General features: G+C 42.1%; 1 protein-coding gene across 11 annotated transcripts in view; it reads right to left on the bottom strand.

The window, feature by feature from the left end:
* The window catches only part of QTGAL (queuosine-tRNA galactosyltransferase), a 268,261-nt gene that overhangs the window by 42,760 nt on the left and 203,203 nt on the right, over window positions 1–22,298 (bottom strand). For all 11 annotated transcript variants that reach the window (XM_078385931.1, XM_078385930.1, XM_020785917.3 and 8 more), the window contains one exon: window positions 9,056–9,180. In XM_078385931.1, coding sequence (XP_078242057.1) covers window positions 9,056–9,180 — 125 coding nt within the window. The remainder of the gene's footprint in view (window positions 1–9,055; window positions 9,181–22,298) is intronic.

The following is a 22,298-nucleotide window of genomic DNA, read 5'->3' as shown; positions in this document are numbered from 1 at the left end:
CTCATATATAACAATTATACTGATACAATGCCAATTATGTTTTCATAAAAATAAATTATGGAACTCCAGTATTCTATGCTTCACAGCCAACACATTCTCTGTACACATGTCCACCAGATTTTTCCAGTCTCTTGAAAGAAAAGCAAAAACAAAAAGGCCTGCTCATTATGATTCGAAAAACGCAGTAAAACTCTTTTAATACACTACCAGATCTCAAAAATACATCCCAGAGCTAAGTTGAATACCAAATTCGTTTTATATTTAAAACTCTTGCAAATCAAAGCACAGCCACCTCAAAATTATACTTGGCAGGTAGACACAATCACACTCTTTAAGGAAATTGGGGGAAACTCCAGACATAAAATAGCAGCAATGTCTTAGGCCTCGAGAATGGGTATTTCCTATCATTGTTCTCTAGAATCTTTACCCTCAATATGAAAGAAGACTGCTCAGTTCCCTGGTTCAGGGGATGCCCTCCCATCCTCAGCACAACAGTCCAAGATACTGGGTACTATCCACCATGGCTTCCTATGCTGTACAGTTTCTGTGGTTCCATGACACAATAAGCCAGGCAAACATTGTATCTGGCTTATTGGTCACAAGCAGCATGCTTGTGATGTCTTTCATGTGCAGTGGAAGGAGCTGAACAAACCCCATGAGCTGCATTTTGTGGTCTGCTTCGTCTGTTGTCTGAAAGAAAGTTCTCTTCCCTGATGCATTTCTTTCCCAGCAAGTCAGATTCAGAAACCAGGTTCTGTTTTAGGTTTATTTATCTCCTTTGCTGGGGGAAGAGAACTCCAGAGATGAACAGTACCTGCCTTTGGATGACACACCAAAGAAGTGGGAGTAAGGAGGCAGCAGAAACCAGGAAGCTTATTGTACAGGACATGTCTGAGATGCTATGGTTCCCTGGCTCGTGGAGACATGCAACCATGGCCAACATGTAGGGGGTCTATTCTCATGTCTGGCCACCAGACTTCACTACGACCCTGAAAAAAAAACCCACAAATCAGTTTTGCCAAAACGAAGCAGTGACCTTTTTTTCCACCCGGTGCTTTGTTTTGCTTCAGCCCACCCTTTCCCCTGCCCCTGCCAACTTCAGAGGCAATGGGAGGGGAAGCCAGGCTTGCTGTCTCTGTGCATGTGCCAACCTATCATCTCTCATGCACAGAGGAGACCAGCAAGACTGGATCCCAGACGTGATGTCGGGCCACTGTCTCTGAAGATGGAGGCCACAGAGGAGGAGGAGGAAGAGGAGGCAGCAGCCATGGCAGGAGCAGGTGGGGAGATGACAAAGGCTGGAGATAGGGAGTAGTGGTGGGGGCAAGCATTGGCTCTCCTCCCCCCAGGCACAAACCTGAAGAAATGAATTGTGAATTGGTTCATTTTTCAAGGTTCAGGGGTGGTTTCATGGGTAGCCACAAACCACCCCAATTTGTCATTTCCCCCCCCAGTTTGTGTCCATCTCTAATCACCATCTCTATACTGGAGTCTTAACTCAATCAATGGTGCGGTTTTAAAAGCAGCTTCATATTATGTATTAATTATCACTTATTATCAGCTGTCTCGGAGGCTTGTTATCAGATAGAAAGGAGAGAGAGAAATACTTTAAATAAATAGGAAAAGTGTGAAGTGTTATGCACACAGAGACACACACTGCAACTCTGATTGCCTACAAAACTCTAATTTTCCCGATAAACCCTAGTTACTAAAAGGGATATGCATATTAGCTGAGCCATTCATAATAAATAGTAAACTACCCTTTTTTACATCACTAAACTGGCACCGACTTGATTGGAAGAGAGTCATGTACATCCCCATGTCCCCATTACCCTTTTAGCCCACTACATACTTTTACTCATAGCTGGACAGGACTAGAGTCCCAAAGGCTGAGATCCCTGTGGGCCTGGTTCATAGTTTGCCTGGGCTAAGCATGGCTAAGCAAGGGTTAAATGTGAACACAGATAGTATAGGTGCACAAGCCTTGCCTCCAACCTCCCATGCATGCAAGATCTCTGCACCATCAACGCACTTAGAAGCTTTGCTTTACGACAACTAGAAACTGCAATCATGAAATAACCTAGAGACCCTCACGAGATAAATCTCGGGGGATGAAGATAGTAGACATTCAGCAAACACATTATTATTGCAAATTGTTGGTTGGCTCTTGTGCACTTGGGAAATCAGTAAGGCTCCAATGTACTGATTTCTGAATGACAAGGCTGGGAAGACTCGAGCTTCTACAGGCCCCTTTGGGAAAGTCTGCACTGTGGAGCTTCCCCTTGGGAATACTTTCATAGCTTCAGGTTGTGTCATAAGGACAAACAGTGGGTGGATGTTGGGTTCATGCAGAGAAGCGTGTGACTGTGCCTCCAAGCTAATTATATGAAAATTACAGATGTGGGCTTTCTGAAAACCTGTAATGAACACAATTTAACATTACTAGTACAGGTTTTAAAAATGTAGCTTAAGGAGTGTCAAAAAGGGAGATGTTTTTTCGGTCCCTCCTGTGCCAGGTTTCCGGTTCACCTAGGTTGCCTTATATGTCGGGACGTTCCCAGGGCCAGTACCTGGGATTCCTGCCTGAGGGGATAAGGGAATGCCTTTTTCCCAGACTCCCAGCGCCAAGGCAGGTGCAAGGGAGAGAAACTGCCGCAACTTGCAAACAGCAATTAAGAAACTGCCTGAAACAAATGAAACTAAAAGCAGTTCTTAAAAGTTACATAAACCGCCTCCCACAACAGATTCTCACTGGTTAATTTCAGCCTTCACATTAAGTACAAGTTCATAGCCAGAAGCAATGTGAATGCCTCACAGGAATAAGGGAGTGCCAACGCGGGGCTCTGTATCCCACAGCCCTGATGAACAGGGATTTAAATTTCAATGAAAGAAGAACTATTATTTCTCTCCCCTAAAATAGCAGTTACTTCATTTTATTTTATATTGTTAACAACAGGTTTGGTTTTAGTCATTAAGAATTTTAGACAAATGTTCAGGATATATATTTTTTTTTAAATTAAGATTCTTTCCTGGTTCACACAGTGCCTTCTTTCATAGTAGAATCACTAATAGTTAAAACTCTTGAATACCACCAGCTCCTTTCTCCTTGTCTAGTGTAGCTGACAACAGAGAGGAAACAGAAGCATGTTCCCTTCTACAAAACAAAACAAAAAGTTCCATACTCTTCTGGCTTAATAATCTTTTTTGTCGCAGACCTTTTGGACACGGCACATGGAAAAAGGAGAAATACAGCTGCAAAGATGATAAAAGATGTAGCGACTGCTAGTACGACTGACTAGCAAGAACAAGAAAAACAAAAATTGCTGTCCGTGAGGGGGCCAAACTCACAATCGATGAACAAATTGAGCAGAACCGACACTTCTAAGTTCATCAGACCTTGCCCTGACCAACACACATATCATACTGTGACATGTAAGCTATCCGGTCATCTGTGAAATGTGCCAAAGTGTTCTAGTTTGCTCATCGCCTCTGAATCTGACTGGCCTGAAGACCCAGACCAGGAATGGCAATGAATTGTGATGCTTTTGAGATTCTCGCCTTCCCTCAACACATCTATGGAGCTTGCCTATAAGTTTTAGAAAAACAAAACGTACACAAAACTATACAATAATAATATAGCTACAAATACATACATTGGGGGGGACATGTCTTTCCTCTCCCCTCCCGTCAGTTAACCCAGGAAAATTTGCAGAAAAATGTATAAATTAGAAGACGTATGTAAGTATATGTACACACACACACACACACACACACACACACACACACACACAATGTCCATGTGTGAGAAAAAAAATAAGTCTGTAATTTGATATGAACAAAGAAAAGATAGGAATAGGATGGGGGGGGGAATGCAACTAAATTAGGATTTTTTTTTCATCCATCAAATCCAAACCTATATTTTCCATACCTTTAGGTGACAACATAAAACATCTGTAAATGCCAAACGGCTTGTAAGTGCCAAGCCTTTTACCACCAAAATGTTCCTAATCGAGATGCATACGCTACGTCATTCAGATCCTATCATCACAGAGAACATGCTATTTAAACACGACTCCCTTGCCCTCTAGCAGAGGAGACTATGAGAGTGCGGCTGTTTCCTACTTCACAGATTCCTTTTGCCTTCCAGTGATCTATTCTGTGGCATAAATTAGTTGTGGGAATTACCCAGAAGGGAAACATAATAATTAATCCCTACATTTTTGTCACCAAATGTATTGAATTTATAGAGGCTCCAAATGTATAGACCTAACTTCCTCCCCACTCCACCCACAATGGGAGTTATAAAATTAGGTGAATACCGCTTAGTTTCTGCCTCTGGGGCATGCAGTCTATGACAAACTGTGATCAGCACACCAATGATTTAGAGTGATTGCTACTTTTGGCGAGATTAGATGACACGCCTTTGTTTAAACAACCCGTTTTTTAAAAAAAGTTTCATGAAGTCTGATTTCTTGAGTTAATTGTCGTAAAAGGCACACCTTTAACTTAGCTGTGATTTCAGCTATATTATCTATATCTATTCCAATCTCAATGTATACATGTGTATCTCTCAGTAGTACCTGTGATTTCTTGGGATGATCTGTAGCTTCTAGTTCAAAATTCAGATCTTTTTCTACTAGTAAATGGGCTGGTGGCAGAATATTTCAAATGACTATTAAGAAGAAAGGAAACTAGTTGATCAGGAGCTGGTTGGTTATGTGACTTGACTTGAGAAGGGACTTCATCTCTGTTCTCTCTTCACAAAATCTGGTATATACGTTTCTCTGGAAGGTTGCCTCAGGCCATTTCTCATATAGGTTCCTAGGTCAAACCCTGCCCACATGCAGACAAAAGCTGAGCTGAAGAAACATGGAATAATCAGCGGGTCCTTTAAATTGCTCACTCTCACAGACCACCAATAACAAATGCCAACCGGGTTCTGCCAATCATTATTTTAAAACATATCAGAAAGACTTTGATATGGAACCATCAGAGAGCCATACAACTGTGCTCATTATAGGTTTCCACAAAGCCTACATCTGGAATTTTTTATATAATTAGCTTGAAGAAATATAGCCACACACTTCCCTGGGAGTTAATTCTTACTTCTTATTAAGCATATTTTTTGGCCTTCTTAACTGTTTAGTTGCAGCTCCAGAATTCTCCAGAGTTTAGATACAATGGGAATAAGTGTTCCCATTCAGTTCATTCGGTATCTCTTCTGAAAACCTTTCCTTCTGGCAAGCAGATCCTAGTGTTGTTATGTTCCATCAAGTCACCCCCCCCTACTTATGATGACCCTATAAATGAGCGATCTCCAAAATGCAGTGTCCTCAACTGCCCTGCTCAGCTCATGTAAACTCAAGTCTGCAGTTTCCTTTAGGGAGTCAGTCCATCTCATATTTGGTCTTCCTCTTTCCTTCTTTCCTTATCCATCAATCTTTCCCAGCATTATTGTTTTTTTTCCAGAGAATCCTGCCTTCTCTTAAGGTGATCTAGGAAAGACAGCCTTTCTAGGACTCACTTGTCTGTCTTTCTGGCCATCCGGGGTATCTGCAAAGCTCTCCCCCAGTACAACATTTCAAACAAATCATTTTTCCCCTGTTAGGTTTATTTACTGTCCAGTTTTCATACCCCCTACAGGAAACTGGGACGTGGTGGCGCTGCGGGCTAAACCGCAGAAGCCTGTGCTGCAGGGTCAGAAGACCAAGCAGTCGTAAGATCGAATCCACGCAACGGAGTGAGAGCCCATTGCTTGTCCCAGCTCCCACCAACCTAGCGGTTCGAAAGCATGCAAATGCGAGTAGATCAATAGGGACCACCTTGGTGGGAAGGTAACAGCGTTCTGTGTCTAAGTCGCACTGGCCATGTGACCACGGAAGATTGTCTTCGGACAAACGCTGGCTCTATGGCTTGGAAACGGGGATGAGCACTGCCCCCTAGAGTCGAACATGACTGGACAAAAATTGTCAAGGGAAACCTTTACCTTTTACCTTACAGGAAACTGGAAATATAAGAGAGTGAATGGTCTTGGTCTTGCTCTCCTTACACTTCGTGATCTTTTCTGATTCCTTCATTGCTGCCTGTTCTAGTCTCATTCTCCTTCTGATTTCTTGTCTACAGTCTTCGATTGAACCAAGTACACAAATTCTCTAACATTTCAATTTGTTCATCATCAACATTAAGTTGTGTAGTTCTTCTGTAGTTATGCAGACCATAGTGAGACCTCAAAATAGGTTTGGAAAAGTCCAGTAATTTTGATTAAATATAGTAATTCTGATTAAAGGCCTATGATTCTGGCCAGTCGATTAATTCTGAGAAAGAAATGCGTAAGAGAAAGTAAGACATGACCTGCCCTCATTCTTTCAGCAGCAGCATTATCCAACTCAAATTTTCTTTTAGGTAAAATGTGTGTATGTGTGTGTGTGTTTTTTTTTCTTTGTTTAATTATGCACAGATTCTTGTTCCAGAACTTTACCCTCTGGACTGCAGACAGGTCCAGTAGAGATGATCTTTTCTAGATATCAGCGACACCTTGCCCTCCTAGAACAAATTGGGGAAAAACCACCCAGCCTTCCAACAAAGAGACAAGAAAGACAACTCTAATACAGAAAACAGTGAAACTCACAGATTAGCATTATGACAGGGAAGAACTATTCTTGGCCACCCATGTATGATGAAACATAAGCCTATGAGAAGATGGAATGTTCAGAGAAGATTCAGAGAAAAGATATCCACAGTAGGAAAGGTCACTTTCTCCTATATTATATTATATATATTATGTGAGAAGGTACCATCATCCCATATGCTCCAGTATTGAACTGAAAATGAAGGAACATACACCTTTGTGCTGAAGGCTCAGTTGCAAAAGAGAAACATCTCTTTCACAAAAACACTGCCTTGAAAAGAAGTGGTAGAAATCAGCTACCACCCTAGCTGTTCTTTATGAGGAATCGTCTGTGTTCCTTGAGGACAATGTCCAATGATCATACATCACTCTCTCAACGATCATGGAGACTGATCCAGTTCACAAGATTTCCTCTCATATGACAAAAATAAGAGCTCTGATTTCATAATAGCAATCTCATCTAAATAGAGATGGACTGTTCTTTCAAAAACATCATTTAGAAATGACCAGGATTGGAGCAAAGCAACGACCAAGCTATTTCCTTTTAATATTTGGCATACAGGGGGCATCACTCCCAAGATGTATTTTGTCCTCATGCAACACACAAAGCTGAAGATGTGAAGACAGAGCCTTAAATTCTGACATATCCCTATCCAAATTGATGACTTTCAGGATACAGAAACATATGTTAATGCCTCTTAAGACTATTCCCTTTAAGGGGATACTTAGCTAATGGCTCAGAGGGAAGGGTCATAAGATCTTTAAATAATCAGTTCAGATTCCAAGTGCATGAAATAGTGGGATGATTGAGGAGTGCTTTCCTCAAAGAAATGGTGGCTATGAAGATAGCTAACTAGGTTCTTCATGTATACTGGGCTACTGTAGAGTATTAGCACTTGTCTTTACAGAAAACTCCATCTTAGCTTACTCTAGAAGAACTCCAGAATTTCCTGCAAATAACCTTTCAAAGGACTTTGTCCAACTCTTCACACTAGATAACATAACTTAAAAACATATTCACTTGTTTTCCTTCCCCCACACTCATGTCTTTGTATGCACACACAAACACAGGGGGGAGGAGCTGGAGAGAGAAAAGTTTCTTGTTTTCATATCATATTTCCTGTGGAACGGCTCTGTATCATTTCCACATTCTCCAAGTTATTTCATAATCCGGGAGGGTCTGTGCCACACAACCTTGTAAATTGGAATCAGTGACGGCTTGGCTGTTGACTCAGAACAAATTCCCTTCCAAAAATATGTTTTTTCCCACAGCAAATAGCAATCCTTTCCCAAAAAGGTTTTAATAAATCATTATAGAGGATTTGAAAAAATCCTAATAACTGACAAAAATACAGTACTCTATTTAACTAAACAACAGAGAAATATTTTTCTATTTTCTTCCTATATTTTATTCATATTATGGCTCTTTTTAAAAAATGTCTACGGAAATCCAATTGCTTTTTTTAATAATCTCTCTTTGACAGTCTTACCCCAGAAAAAATGATGCCACTCGTAGAAACACTTAAAACCAGAGCACAAAAGTTATTTTGTAGCTATAGTTGCATTTATACTTACAGTTATTATTATATTTATAGGTACAATTATAGTTACTATCATATTTTGACCAACAATTGCCATCAGCCTTCCCCCAATAATGGCCAGCCCTCTTAAAGCTGATGCTATACACCCTATACTGCCCGATATGTAAGGCTACATCTTTCTACATCACCAACTGGTACAGCACGTGTCTTACCAGCTGTGGCTGATGGAAATGGTAGCCCATAATATTTGGAGGGCGCTACATTGACAAAGTTGCTTCATATCCTGTGTAGATCTTCCTATCAGTCCATGTTGAGGGAAACAGCCCTGAGATACCATCCATTTCGGTCCTGCCTGGACTAAAAATTTAAGATGAAAAACCACCGACAATGGATGTGCCACAGCTAAGGAAACAGTTAATTCAAAAGTTATACCTAGCCAATAATCTGAATAAAATGGTTCAACAAAAAGCACCATTAGTGAAAAATCATGCTCTGTGTCCCATATCCAACATACTGGGCCCACTGTGAAACTTTGTGTGAAGAGGAGTTCAACAAGAGAACAAATTTTAAGAACCGATACAAAGGCTGCTGAAATCACATCAATACCAAATTCAACTAACTATGCCATTGAATAGTAGTTCTCCAAATCCACCCTTAGGGATTGTATAGAAGATATTTCAAGATCTATTGCAACTTCTTGGCACAGAACTATGGGCTGGGAAAGAGAGGAAAATAGATTCAATGCACCATCCTACATATTTGTCTGAACATGGCTTGAGTGTGCAAGCAAATTACTGACAATTGCATATATTATTACAAAAAGAATGGCTTATCAACTAGCTCCCACCCAATGCCCCAAGAAAATTGATACAAAAAAATGGCTTACTCTAAAACTGAGTGAGTTGCTGCTTGCAGATGATAACGGTAGAGAAGAAGGCACTTGTTGACTCGAAAAACTCCACCACCTTTTCGAATATGTTCATAGAAGAATAGCAGGTCTTCAGGAGTGCCCTGCAACAGAGCATACCTTATTCAAATCATATATAGCTAACAATTGTGTTCAAAAGCAACCAAAAATACACGTGCTACTACACAAGACTATCTAACACATCTTTGGAGAATTTCTTAGAGATTAGTGGAAAACAGGGTACAATTGTAGGATATTTGGGAATGAGAGTGCTGGAAAATCTTTTCAAAATTGCTGCACAAACAACATCATACATCAGCCAGAGTCCTGTTCTGCAAATAGCGCAACTTCGATGATATCATTCACTATGGCTGTTTTGGCAGAATTAAGTTTCCTATTCCCATCCCAGGTTCTGGGAATTCCTAAGCATCCTGTTCATCTTAGGGAAGCTTTTGGGAAGTGTAGAACAGAGGTGGAAGTGGTAGTCAACAACAGTCACTGCCCATGGCACGACAAAGACCTATAGCAATTGTTTTGGGGGCATTAAAATAATCTCAAGGGAGCATGGGAGGAGGAAATAGGAAACCTTTTATGCCCCCAAAATGGCCATGGTTGATGCTATTACCTGAGTTACATGGAGTAAAGCTGCACAAAAGGATTCTGACTATGAAAAGATAGATTTGGACACCAATATCTGAATGCACCAAATACTTGGATTTATAGGTTTGAACACAGCATTATGTAAAGAGCTACCTTTCCTTGGCTAATATTTACATAAAGATTCAAAGCTAAACTGAGTATAGCAATTTATACTGCATTCTTTACATCTAAACCAGTAGGGTCAGTGTCATCCATTTCTGAATTTTTGTACATATCTCCACATGTTATATTTAGTATCCTAGAGTTAATGGTTCTTAGGACAAATCAGAAATGGAAATTCCTTCGTCAAGCAGACTGAAAGATCTAGGATGCACTGCCTAACATCATTTGAAGATCATATTTCTTCTCAGTCAATCTGGAAGTGGCATCTCTTTTCTAAATCAGGGCACTGAGGTCAAGACTGACCATTAAATTAAAGTTGTATCTCATAATATTAAAGTGATGCTACTTGCACAGATAACATTCGAAAAATTTATTGCCTCTTTCTAAATCTAGTAGGGCAGAGATGAAGAGGAGAACAGAAGGCAATGATATAAGGCACAGGCACAATCTGTAAAGTGTTAGGGTTCTTTAGCTACTTATATATTGAACAAGCCTGTTCTTAATATCTGTTCTTATGCAGACTGCCCATTTCTGTAAAAGTGATATAAAGAAAACAACCTCGAGTTGGGAATTGGGGGCCTTGCGCTGGCTTGGCTCCGCTCCTTCTTGGAGGACTGCCCCCAGAGAGTACAGCTTGGGGAGAGTTTCTCGGCTCCGTGGAGTCTCAATTGCAGGGTTCCACAGGGGTCGATCATCTCCCCAATGCTATTTAACATCTATATGAGGCCGCTGGGAGGGGTCATCCGGGGGTGTGGAGCTCGATGTCATCAGTATGCTGATGATACCCAGCTCTACATCTCCTTTCCACCTTCTGCAGGAGATGCTGTTCTGTCCCTTCAGCGCTGCCTGGCGACCGTACTGCGATGGATGCAGGAGAACGGGCTGAGGCTGAACCCAGACAAGATGGAGGTGCTGAGGGTGGGCACCCCCACAGTGGGGGGTTTGGGAAACTCCCTCTCTTTTGGGGGGGGTGACCCTCCCTGCCAAGGATGGGGTCCGCAGTTTGGGGATCCATCTGGACCCGGCGCTCACTACGGAATCCCAGGTGGCGTCTGTGGTCCGAACCGCCTTCTATCATCTTAGGCGGATAGCCCAGCTGCGGCCCTATCTCGATGTGGGGGCCCTCACTACCTTAGTACATGCGCTCGTAATCTCAAGATTAGACCACTGCAACGCGCTCTACGTGGGGTTGCCTTTGAGGCTGCTGCGGAAATTACAGGTGGTGCAGAATGCTGCGGCCAGACTCCTTAGTGGTGTGAAAAAATACCAACATATCTCACCCACTCTGGCCGCAATGCATTGGCTTGCCCATCCGGTTCTGCATCGACTTCAAAGTGTTGATGCTTACGTATAAAGCCCTAAACGGCTTAGGGCCTTGATACTTGGCAGAACGCCTACTTCCACCAAGTTCTACCCGTGTCACGCGCGCGAGTCAGGAGGTGAGGCTGAGGAGCCTAACGCCGAGGGAGGCCCGGAAAGAAAAGACAAGAAATCGGGCCTTCTCGGCGGTGGCTCCTCGCCTCTGGAACAACCTTCCCCCTGACATTCGCGCAGCTCCCCCGCTGGGTATTTTAAAGAAACAACTGGAAACATAGATGTTCAGGCAGGCCTTCCCCTCAGCTAATTCCTGATTTTCCCTTTTCTCCTCTCCTAGTGTTTGCCCCATCTTGTTTAATGTTTTTCCCTTTATTTAAAATTGTTTTAGTTATATTGTTATATGTCTGTTGTAAGCCGCCTAGAGTGGTCCTGAGGGACTAGATAGGTGGGATATAAATAAAATAAATAAAATAATAAATAAATAAATAAACTTAGAGAAATGTGCCTTGGCTATATGATGCCCTTTCAAACAAGGCAAACCTGTGTGAAGGATGATAAAAAAAGCCCATCGCCTGCAAAATGGCACCACCTTAGAAAAGAAACCAGCCATTCCCTAGATACCCTTTGCAATCCATTGTGATTTGCCTTGGTTATGACATTTGGAAAAAACTGTAATAATTAGACATTTGCAGTATTTGGTTATAATATTGTTCTACATATTCAATATTTTTATTTGCTCTTATTTTTATTGTTGCCTATTCATACTTCTATAAAACAGCTACAATAAAATTGTAAAGATGAATGGACTAATTTACTAAGCAGTCAAAATAAGAGTTCAGCGGCCCTGTGTCTCCTGCACTGAATAATCACAGTTCTACAGACATTTTCCTGTACTTTGTCACTTTCAAAAACACACCTGTCGGCTCCTAGTTAAACAAAATGAAAGGAAGAAAATATTGTGAACAGTAAACCTTTCAGATTTCTAGTTGCTCTCTGAACAATTGCTAAAAAGCAGATGACACACTCCCAAAACATTCATACAAGACAATACAGACAGTGACTTCACTACAAGAACTATCAGAAACGAGCAATGGAGCATTAGGAAATAATCAAAAGTGTCATCTTAGCCTGCAGCAGTTATTTTGATAGGGGAAGGGGGGCAGTAGCCTCCTAGTTTTTAAAGACCGCTTGAGGATGTGAGATGCAGCATCCATGGCATGAGATGGCTATACAGTGGTGCCTCGCTTAACGGACGCTCCGTTTAGCGATGAAACCGCATAGCGACGAAGATTTTGAGATTGCAAAAGATTGCGATGTTTTAAATGGGTTTTTTCGCTTTGCGATGATCGGTTCCCTGTTTCGCTTACCGATCATCGCAAGGCGATGATTTTTTAACAGCTGATCGGCAGTTCAAAAATGGCCACCGGGCAAAAAATATGGCTGCTGCTGTGTGTAGGGACGGATTCCTCGCTTAAGAGGCAGTGAAAATGGCCGCCATATGGAGGATCTTCGCTTTAAGGTCAGGTTTTTGCCCATAGGAATGCATTAAACAGGTTTTAATGCGTTTCTATGGGCTTTTTTAAATCGTATAGCGACGAAATCACTTAGCAGTGATTTTTGCTGCACAGATTGTCGCTATGCGAGGCACCACTGTATATTAGCTCATACAGCTATTTTAAAAAAAAAAACTTAAAATTCTGTCCCCTTCTGTAATGTAACTGAAGGTGATGACTGTTGACTAACAACATCTGTTTGAATTTAGCAATACTGCAGCCCCTTGAGAATGTAAAACAACCCATATAATTGTCAGATGTTCTCAAAATAGTGTTTGTTTCTCACCCCAGTTCTCTGTTACCAAGCTGTTACAAACCATGCTATGTAAATAAATAACTGATTTTACACACCAGGACATTAAGCATTATGGCCTCCCTCATGCTGAAAATGAATCATAAGACAAAGATACATGGCAGGTGGCTAGAAAAATAACATTTCAATGGATAACGGCATGTTGTTTTCATATTACAGCGAATTAGAGCAGGGGGAGGTAGGGAACAGAGCCATTGCATTGGCTGTGTTGAAAGACCTGTTGAAAGGCCAGTTCCATCAAGCTCATCTTTTTCTGAATTTTTTAGAAGCAATCATGTTAAGAACCACTATTTATATTTAATAGACCTAGCACTTACATTTATTTCCACCTCCCTCTATAGTTTTTCACACCTTTTGTACCACACCTTTTACAGGTATGAACTACCCCGTTTTCATGAACTGCCTATAAGCTGTTTATAAATCCTTTTCAGTTGAAGATCTGCAGCTGTCTGAATAGAAAAAAACTGAATCTACAATCTCTTGAATATAAACATGCTCCCTACTACTGATGTACAGTCCCTTTCTCTACACACACACACACATACACACACACACTGAGAGAGACAGAGAGAGAGAGAGAAGTGTTATGATAGTTTACATTGCACCTTGTTACTTAATTTTTGGAGGCTCTGCATTAAAGACAAAGTGATGATATTAAATTAATCCCCCCCCTTTTCTCCCCTTTCCTACTTCTTATGAGTATATATATGATCCTCAGCCATTGTGAAACAGAACCTTTGAAGATGAAGCAAAGGGCACATACCAATTTCAAACAGATTTCTCACTGAACTCCTTCAATGTTGCATTCTACATCCAGCTTTGAGTTCAGTGCTTATATAAAAAATAGTCAGCCCCACTTTGACATTAACAACAGTCTCAATTTAGAACAAAGGAAGTCTGTGGTCACACTTGGAAACATCCTCCCAAGATGACATCCCAACACTATCAAGCCTCTACTAAAGATCCAGATGCCATTTCCTTATTTTTAGAATAATCCCCGTCCCCACTTTCCTACCCTATGCTTAACTGAGACATTTCTTGACTCAGCTGGATGCCTGGCCTCTTTCAAATCCAATTAAAGAAAAAATAATGCAGACTCCTTTCCTCTAAAAAGACAGTGAAGCGGCTGCAATTACCCTACACATTATGGCTGAATAACACTTCTAGTTATGTTATGAAGCCTGACTCTGGGTATATCCAATCAATTTCTGAAAGGTGCTGTGAAAGCCCAGGTGGTAGAGCAGAGCCCATTTTGCAGCAGCCACATTACTATTTCAGTTTGTTATACAGTGGTGCCCCGCATGACGATAATCCGTCCCGTGGAAATCACTGTTTAGCGAAATCGTTGTCATGCAGAAACCCTTTCCCCATTGGAATGCATTGAAACCCAGTTTAATGCATTCCAATGGGGAAAATACCTCGTCATCCAGAGAAGATCGCTCATAGGGAAGCCATTTTGCGAGCACCGAACAGCTGTAAAAATGGCTGCCCTGCGAAGCATGCATCGGGAAAACACAGGGCAGCCATTTTGCGAAGCCGAAAAAATTGTCTTGCAAACAAATGGTTCGCGAAGCATAGACCTAACTGACGTCCAGCAAAAATCCCCCATTGGAATGACTGTTTTTGCAAATCGCTATAGTGATTGCAAAAAGTCATCGTTATGCGTATTCGTCGTTTAGTGGGGTTGTCGTTTAGCGCAGTACCAGTGTATTTTATATGTCACCTAACAGAAGTATCCGGCTTCATTTAGGTCACAAGCCCCTCAGTACTTTCTAGCGCTTTCACCGTCCCATGTATTTAGATAGTTTCCCCCCTCCCTCAAAGGAAGTGTCCTTCTCTGTCCTCACACATTCACGTATGCTCTGCTTCCCCTTACGTACCAAATCCCCATGAATAAAACACAGAACTAGACTGGTCTTCAGTCTGATACAGCATGACTTTTCTTACATTTTCATGCCCCCACCATTTCCTCCCTCAGCCTGCCGTCTAGATGATCTTTATCTACTGTTCAACTTGTGTTCTCTCTTTTTCCATTACCTTCACCTCTCTTTATTTTTTCTAACCAGAAATCTTCTCCCTCTACTTTGGTACTTGCTGGGCCTTTTCCTCTGCTCTCTCTATCCGCTTCTCACAAAAAAGATAGTCATTCCTTAATTTTTATTTCGTAAGAATTTAGTAGTGGCACTGCACACATTCACTGTGGTTCTTCAGCTTAAGGTTGGGATTAGCTGTGGGTGCCAATCTGGATATGTGATTTTTGAGGAGTCCTTCATAAGAAAAAATGCTGACATTCTGTAATGGCATTTTCACACTATTATTTAGGCATGGATATCTAGGTCTCAGAAAAGACTAAATCAGAGCCAGTTTCTCTTGGATCAACCTGGACAATATGTGCTTATGCATTTTAAACATCAGGATGGATAGTATAGGTAGCTATACTATATAAGATCTACTTCCATGAGGCATATATCCGCAGGCTTTTCCGCATATCCACTTTTACCTCAGCCCCACTTTAATATGTTAAGACTAGGGAGAAAGTTTTTACATAGTAACTTTTTGTAATTTGTGTTAATATTCTTGTAGGCATCCTTCAGTCTCGAGAGACTATGGTAGCGTGCTCTGTATGGAGGACTTTGAACAAATTCTAGTGTGGCTCAGAAGGCCAATTCGAGAGTGACAATCCCTTCCACACTGAAGACAATACAATCTGTCCCCTGTCCAGCTCCCTGATTTTACTGGTTTCGGGACTGCCTCATTGCCTCGGCCTGCTGGACAAGGGTCTCTTCAAATTGGGAGAGGCCATGATGCACTGTCTGCCTCCAGGCTGAACGCTCAGAGGTCAAGGTTTCCCATCTGTTGAGGTCCATTCCTAAGGCCTTCAGATCCCGCTTGCAGATATCCTTGTATCGCAGCTGTGGTCTCCCTCTGGGGCGCTTTCCCTGCACTAATTCTCCATACAGGAGATCTTTTGGAATCCAACCATCAGCCATTCTCATGACATGCTCGAGCCAATGCAGATGTCGCTGTTTCAGTCATGTATACATGCTAAAAATTCCAGCTCTTTCTAGGACTACTCTATTTGGAACTTTGTCCTGCCAGTAACGGCGTTCCATGTCTAGTCGCACTGGTCACATGACCACGGAAGATTGTCTTTGGACAAAACGCTAGCTCTATGGGTTGGAAAGGGAGATGAGCACCTCCCCCTAGAGTCAGACATGACTGAACAAATTGTCAAGGGGAACATTTACTTTTACCTTTACCCTACCAAAAATGCATTGGAACAATGCATATGTTCAGCTTCCTCTCATGCTGTGCAAAAAGGGTCCAGGACTCACTGCAGTACAGGAGTGTACTCAGGACACAGGCTCTATAGACCTGGTTTTTGGTATATGATGGTTTTTGGTATATTAAGCCATACTCTCTTTGTGAGTCTAGAGAACATGGTAGCTGCTTTGCCAGTACATTTATCCAGCTCGATATCTAGGGAGAGAGTGTCAGAGATCGTTGAGCCAAGGTACACAAAGTCATGAACAACCTCCAATTCTTGTGTAGAGATGGTAATAGAGGGAGGTGAGTTCACGCCCTGGCCCATGATTTGTGTTTTCTTCAGGCTGATAGTCCAAAGTCTTGGCAGGCTTTACTAAAATGATTCATAAGTTGTTGGAGGTCTTCAGCAGAATGGCAACAACAGATGCATCATCGGCAAAGGGGAAGTCCTGCAGACATTTCAGCTGGAATTTTGTCTTTGCTCTCAATCTAGAGAGATTAAAGAGCTTTCCATCTGATCTAGTCCAAAGAGAGACACCTTCTGTTGCAGTTCCAAAGGCCTGCTTCAGCATGAAAGCAAAAAAGATCCCAAACAGAACTGGCGCAAGGACACAGCCCTGTTTCACTCTGCTTTGGATGTCAAAGGGATTTGATGTTGAGCCATCAAAACCTACAGTGCCCTTCATTCCCTCATGAAAGGACCTGATGATGTCAAGGAGACGAGGTGGACATCCAATCCTGGGAAGTAGTTTAAAAAGGCCATCCCTGCTAACCAAATCAAAAGCCTTTGCAAGATCTATGAAGGCCACAAAGAGTGGCTGTCGTCATTCCCTACATTTCTCTTGCAACTGTCTAAAGCAAAATACCATGTCGGTGGTGGATCTATTAGCTCAAAATCCACACTGTGATTCTAGACTCTGTCTGCAGGCACCTGGAGTCTCTTCAGCACAACATGGGCAAGCAGCTTCCCTACAATGCTGAGAAGAGAGATGCAGTTAGCTACTGCAATCGCCCATCTCCTTTGTTCTTGTACAATGTGACGATGTTGGCATCCTTCACGTCCACCTTCCCTCCAGCAAAGACAAATGATTTCATACAGCTAAGTGTTGATTATCTCTTTACAGCACTTCAGCACTTCAACAGGGATGTTATCCTTGCCAGGTGCCTTGTCGGAGGCGAGAGAACACAAGGCCGCATTTATTTCTGCTAAAGTTGGTTCGCTGTCCGACTCTTCCAAGACAGGCAGGCACTCAATGTTATTTAGTGCCTCTTTGGTTACTACATTCTCTCTGGAAAATGGCTCAGAATAGTGCTGCACCCAGCATTCCATCTGCTGTGCTCAGTCCTGGATGATCACGCCTGTAGCAGTCTTCAAAGGAGCAGATTTCTTCTGTATTTGACCTAAAGCCTGCTTGATACCATCATACATTCCCGAGATGTTACCTGTGTCCGCTGCTGTCTGTATCTGAGAGCAGAGCGGAAGCCAATAATCATTAGAACATCTCCCGGCAGCCTGTTGAACTTTGCTATGAGCAACTCGAAGACCCTGCAGGTTGTAATCACTAGGACAGGTTTTGTATGCTGCTAGAGTTCTCCTGTTTTCCTCGATGGCTGGCATCAACTCCTCCAAATGGGCTTCAAACCAGTCTGCCATCTTTTCGGTCTTCTTGCCAAATATGGACAAGGCGGTGTTATAAACAGAATTCCTGAAATGTTCCCATCGTTCAGGTGCATTTGCATCAGCTGGGCCTGGAAGAGTTTCCTCAAGCGCTCAGGCAAATTCCTCCACTTTTCTTTGATTGCGCGTCTTGCTGATGTCAATATGACATCAGCAAGATGCTGATCTTCCTTCCTGTTTTGTGTGATATAATCTCTTTGTTCACAGTTTTACTCTACTACACACCAGGGAGTGTCCGCATCGCAATCAGCACCCTGATAACTGTGCGTGAGCATAATACTAGGAAGACTAGAGTGTCTAGTGAGGATCAAATCAAGCTGATGCCAATGCTCCGATCTTGGGTGTCTCCAGGAAACTCTGTGTTGAAGCTTCGTATTAAAGAACATGTTGCTGACACAAAGACAATAATAACAGCAAAATTCCAGCAATTGTTGGCCATTTTCATTCATCTTCCCAACACCAAAACAGCCTAGACAAGTGGGCCAAGAACTGTGATCAGCACCAACTCTAGCCTTAAAGTCTCTAAGAATAAACAGGGGCTCTCTCCAGGGGATTTTTTTATAGTAGCTGCCAGATCGTCATAGAATTTGTCTATGACTTCTGTTGTGGACGACAGTATTGGTGCATATGCACTGATGAGGGTGACTGGTCCTGCTGATGAGTGGAGCTGCAGAGAAAGAATTATTTCACTCCACACAGTAGGTGGAACAATGGATCTCAGCAGAGTATTTCTGACTGCAAAGCCAACACCATATTCCCTGGTCTCATTCAATGGTTTTCCCTGCCAGAATAATGAGAATTTCTTTTTTGTTTGACAGATCCCGAGTCTGGCAATCTCGTCTCTTACAGGGCAACAATGTCCATCTGTAGCCTACTCAGATTCATGTTGATGACAGCTATTGTGCAAGCATCATCTATTTCCTGCAGGTCATCAGAAAAGCCAGGGGTCATTGTCTGAACATTCCATGTGCCCAATTTTAGGGCAGAAGTTTTCTTATGATTGTTGCATGGTGCAGGGTTATCAATCAGTTTGTCGGCTTTCACCCTAAACCCCACACATCCCGTGAGGTTAACAGACCATGGCATGACAGCACCTTACTGGCTGGAGGGTGTTCAGCTTAAGGTGGGTGGTAGCTGCCTAGTGAGGTGCAATGACCTCTCCCACCATCAGAAGTAGCCCCTGGTGTCACACTGTATGCCAATTGAGCACAGACTTGTAAGCAGTAACCGCTACTTCCCGTGTTATTTCGATGATGTATGTGAAGCTGGAGCATCTTCTCCAGAGCACATATTTGTGTTAATATATTTGTATTAAATAATGGACAGATAATAATGGATCTAGTGCAGGGGGAAAGTGAAAGGTAGCATAACAAAATGGGGTGGGGGGACTAGAATTACATAAATCTACCATCTTAGCTAGATTTATCCATCCCTTGAGCTCAATTCTACAGTATTGCTTTGTGTCAACTGCAGAATACAAATCTGCTTCTGTTCTTCATGTCACACTCCAAGCTAAAGCAGGTTAGCCACATGGTTTTAATTATCCAGCAGTCCGCTGCCTGGAGGGTCACATGCCTATTTGTACATTTCATTGCATTATATACTATACCCAGTGCTTAAAGCTGTGCCCTTCCTGCTTCTGAAGCAGTATTTTAATCAGGCTGCATGATTAAGAATATTATGACTTAAATAGTCAATAATCTGTTTCACCACCAACAGATTCTAAAAGTACTACTTTAAATATGTTTGCCTTAGCATGCCAAAATGAGTGGCTGCCTGCTTCAGAACAAAAGGCAAATTCAAAACACAAGACTACCGAATCCCCAAAGTGAAAGAAGTCTTTGATGTTGCCTGGTAGACACTCTCAGTTAAACAGAAATCAAACTGTACTGCACATTGACTGGTGTGCTGCTGAGTGTGATTAAGGACAAATACTGATCGAGAGGAGTTGTAGGAACTGCTTAAAATGAACAGGCCTAAGGGGGGGAAAATGCATAAGGAAAATAAATGACCACAAAGTGACACAAAAAGAGTGCTGTAGTTGCAGACATGAATAGATTATTGTTCCTATTCCAGGACTAGGTTAAGGATTACCAATTTAATATGTGTGAAGCAGTCTGAACACTCCAAAACACTAGCCCTGTGTCATCCATTCCGAAGCACAAAGAAGGCCGGAAGTGGAGAGCAAAACAAGGTTGCTCATGATTGAGTCCACTCTTGAATTTACGGGCCTCCTTTCTTTGAAGAGATAAACGTGAATGGAAGTTCTATGCATGTTCAGTCACTTGTTCAGGGTACTTGACTTCATGCAACGTCCACATTGAGCATTTGGTCTGTGCTCCTACATCCACGATACTGGTATTTTCCTCGTATCCACATGATACAGGATGAACCCCTGTTCTGTATACCCCTAACTCACAACAGCCAGATTAGCAAATCAAGGGTGAGAGCCCTGGTATATACATGGGGAAGTTTGGAGCTGAGACAGAATAAATTTTATTTATTTAACTTATATGCTGCCCACACTACTCAAAGGTCTCTGAATACTCCCGTCCCTGTTCCTACTCAGCCCTCATATGCTTTTCAGAATGTAGTTAAACAAAAATGGGATGGGGCTGAACTAAATATTTGGAAGAATCCTCCAACAGCTGGACGCTGAATGCCATAACGTGTCCACTGAAAGGGAAAGGTCTAGACAAGTTCCTGATAAGTGAGATCTGGCTCCGGAATTCCTGTTTCAGCAGAGAATGACACAATTCAAGATTCTGCATCCCAATGCCGATTTGCACCCCAATCTGTCCTTCTACATATGACTGTCAGAGAAATGGTGTAGCATGGCACCTATGAACCAGTTCAAATCCCACCCACCCTCTCTCATGATCCCTCCCCCAAACTGGACTACAGGGACGGCACTTCTGACATCCCGGTAACAGGAAGTTAAATCTATCTTGGTTCTAAAATTCTATGGCCACAATGAGTTGAAATGTTCAGATGGACTCCCAGGGAATTCTGTTGACAAGACATCCCAGTGACAGGCCAGGCTATCTGGGGCAAGGGAACTGGAAGTGGTGAGACTTAGGCTACTTTTGATCTTTTTTGGGGCAGAGAGTTGTTCTCTATCTCTCTCAGAGCTTGTTCACATTGAACATTTGTTCATTTCTCCGGCATCCTTGATACTGTTAGTTTTCCTGGTGTTCACATGACATAGGGCTGAACTGCTGTCAACAGAATGAAAGCAGGACTTTCCATGCTGTTATTTTTTAAATACCCCGCTCCAAGAACACAGATCTATGTGGGGTATGTTTCTACTGGTCAATCTTCACCCCTCCATGTCTCAGCCCATTCTCAAGTGTTTGTTTTGTTTAATTTTCTTGGGATATCCTGCCTTTAGCTTTTTTCTGTTTCGTTTCTTCTTTTGCATAGCATAAATTTAGCACAGAATACTGGAATGGCAGAATACATTACAGAAAATCATCAACAGCTCACCATGATAGTTTCTCTCTTTTTAACAAAAATTCTGTTTTCTTAACATCTAATAAATTTCCCCATATTCTTCTCTCCTTCCATCAAATCCTCATACAGATTTCCTGCTCTTCCCATGTGGAGAGAAAATGATATATTCAAATCTGCAGTTGTTGTTGTTGTTTTTTAAAGCTAGAATGATTCAGAACAACCCAGGACAATATCACTGTGTGAACTCTTAGCAGCTGGTGGAGTTTCCTGGGGATCTGGTAAATGTTGGTAGTGGTGGCTATAACAAGTGCCTGACTGGTTTCATTGGTTTCCGGCAGTGCTATTTATTACAAAGAAAACTGCTGTATTGGTGTGGAAAATGTTTGGCAAAGTTGTGGGGAAAGCCATTGGATTGCTCCTCTACTTGCCTCTCTCTTCACAACAATACACCCACAACAAAAAACACGCTGATCACCATGATCACCCAATCTCCTGAAAAGGACAAAAAGTTGATCTCACAGCTATACATATTCAACTATCCCACAAACTGCACCAGAACACAGACGGAGTTCTGACTCCTGTCCTCTGAAGATGCCAGCCACAGAGACTGGCAAAACGTTAGGAAGAAAAACCTTAAGAACACGGCAAATGGCCCGAAAAACCTACAACCACCATCAACTCCAATATAATTAAGGTTGCAGAAGATACTTTTCTTGATAGCTACATGCAGTGATTGAGAAAGGTCTGATAATATAATCATATTATTCTACATTATAAAGAGGGTTCAGAAACAGACCTGTTCAGTTCTGACCCTTAACACAGAGCAAGATTGTTTTATTTTCTAGTCAAGTTAACTCCACATTGATAATGGCTGGTGAC

This window comes from Pogona vitticeps, chromosome 2 (genome assembly GCF_051106095.1).
Source record: "Pogona vitticeps strain Pit_001003342236 chromosome 2, PviZW2.1, whole genome shotgun sequence".
NCBI classification, from domain to species: Eukaryota; Metazoa; Chordata; class Lepidosauria; order Squamata; family Agamidae; genus Pogona; species Pogona vitticeps.
The sequence above is the reverse complement of the archived record's forward strand: the minus strand, read 5'-3'. Positions and strand labels throughout refer to the sequence as shown.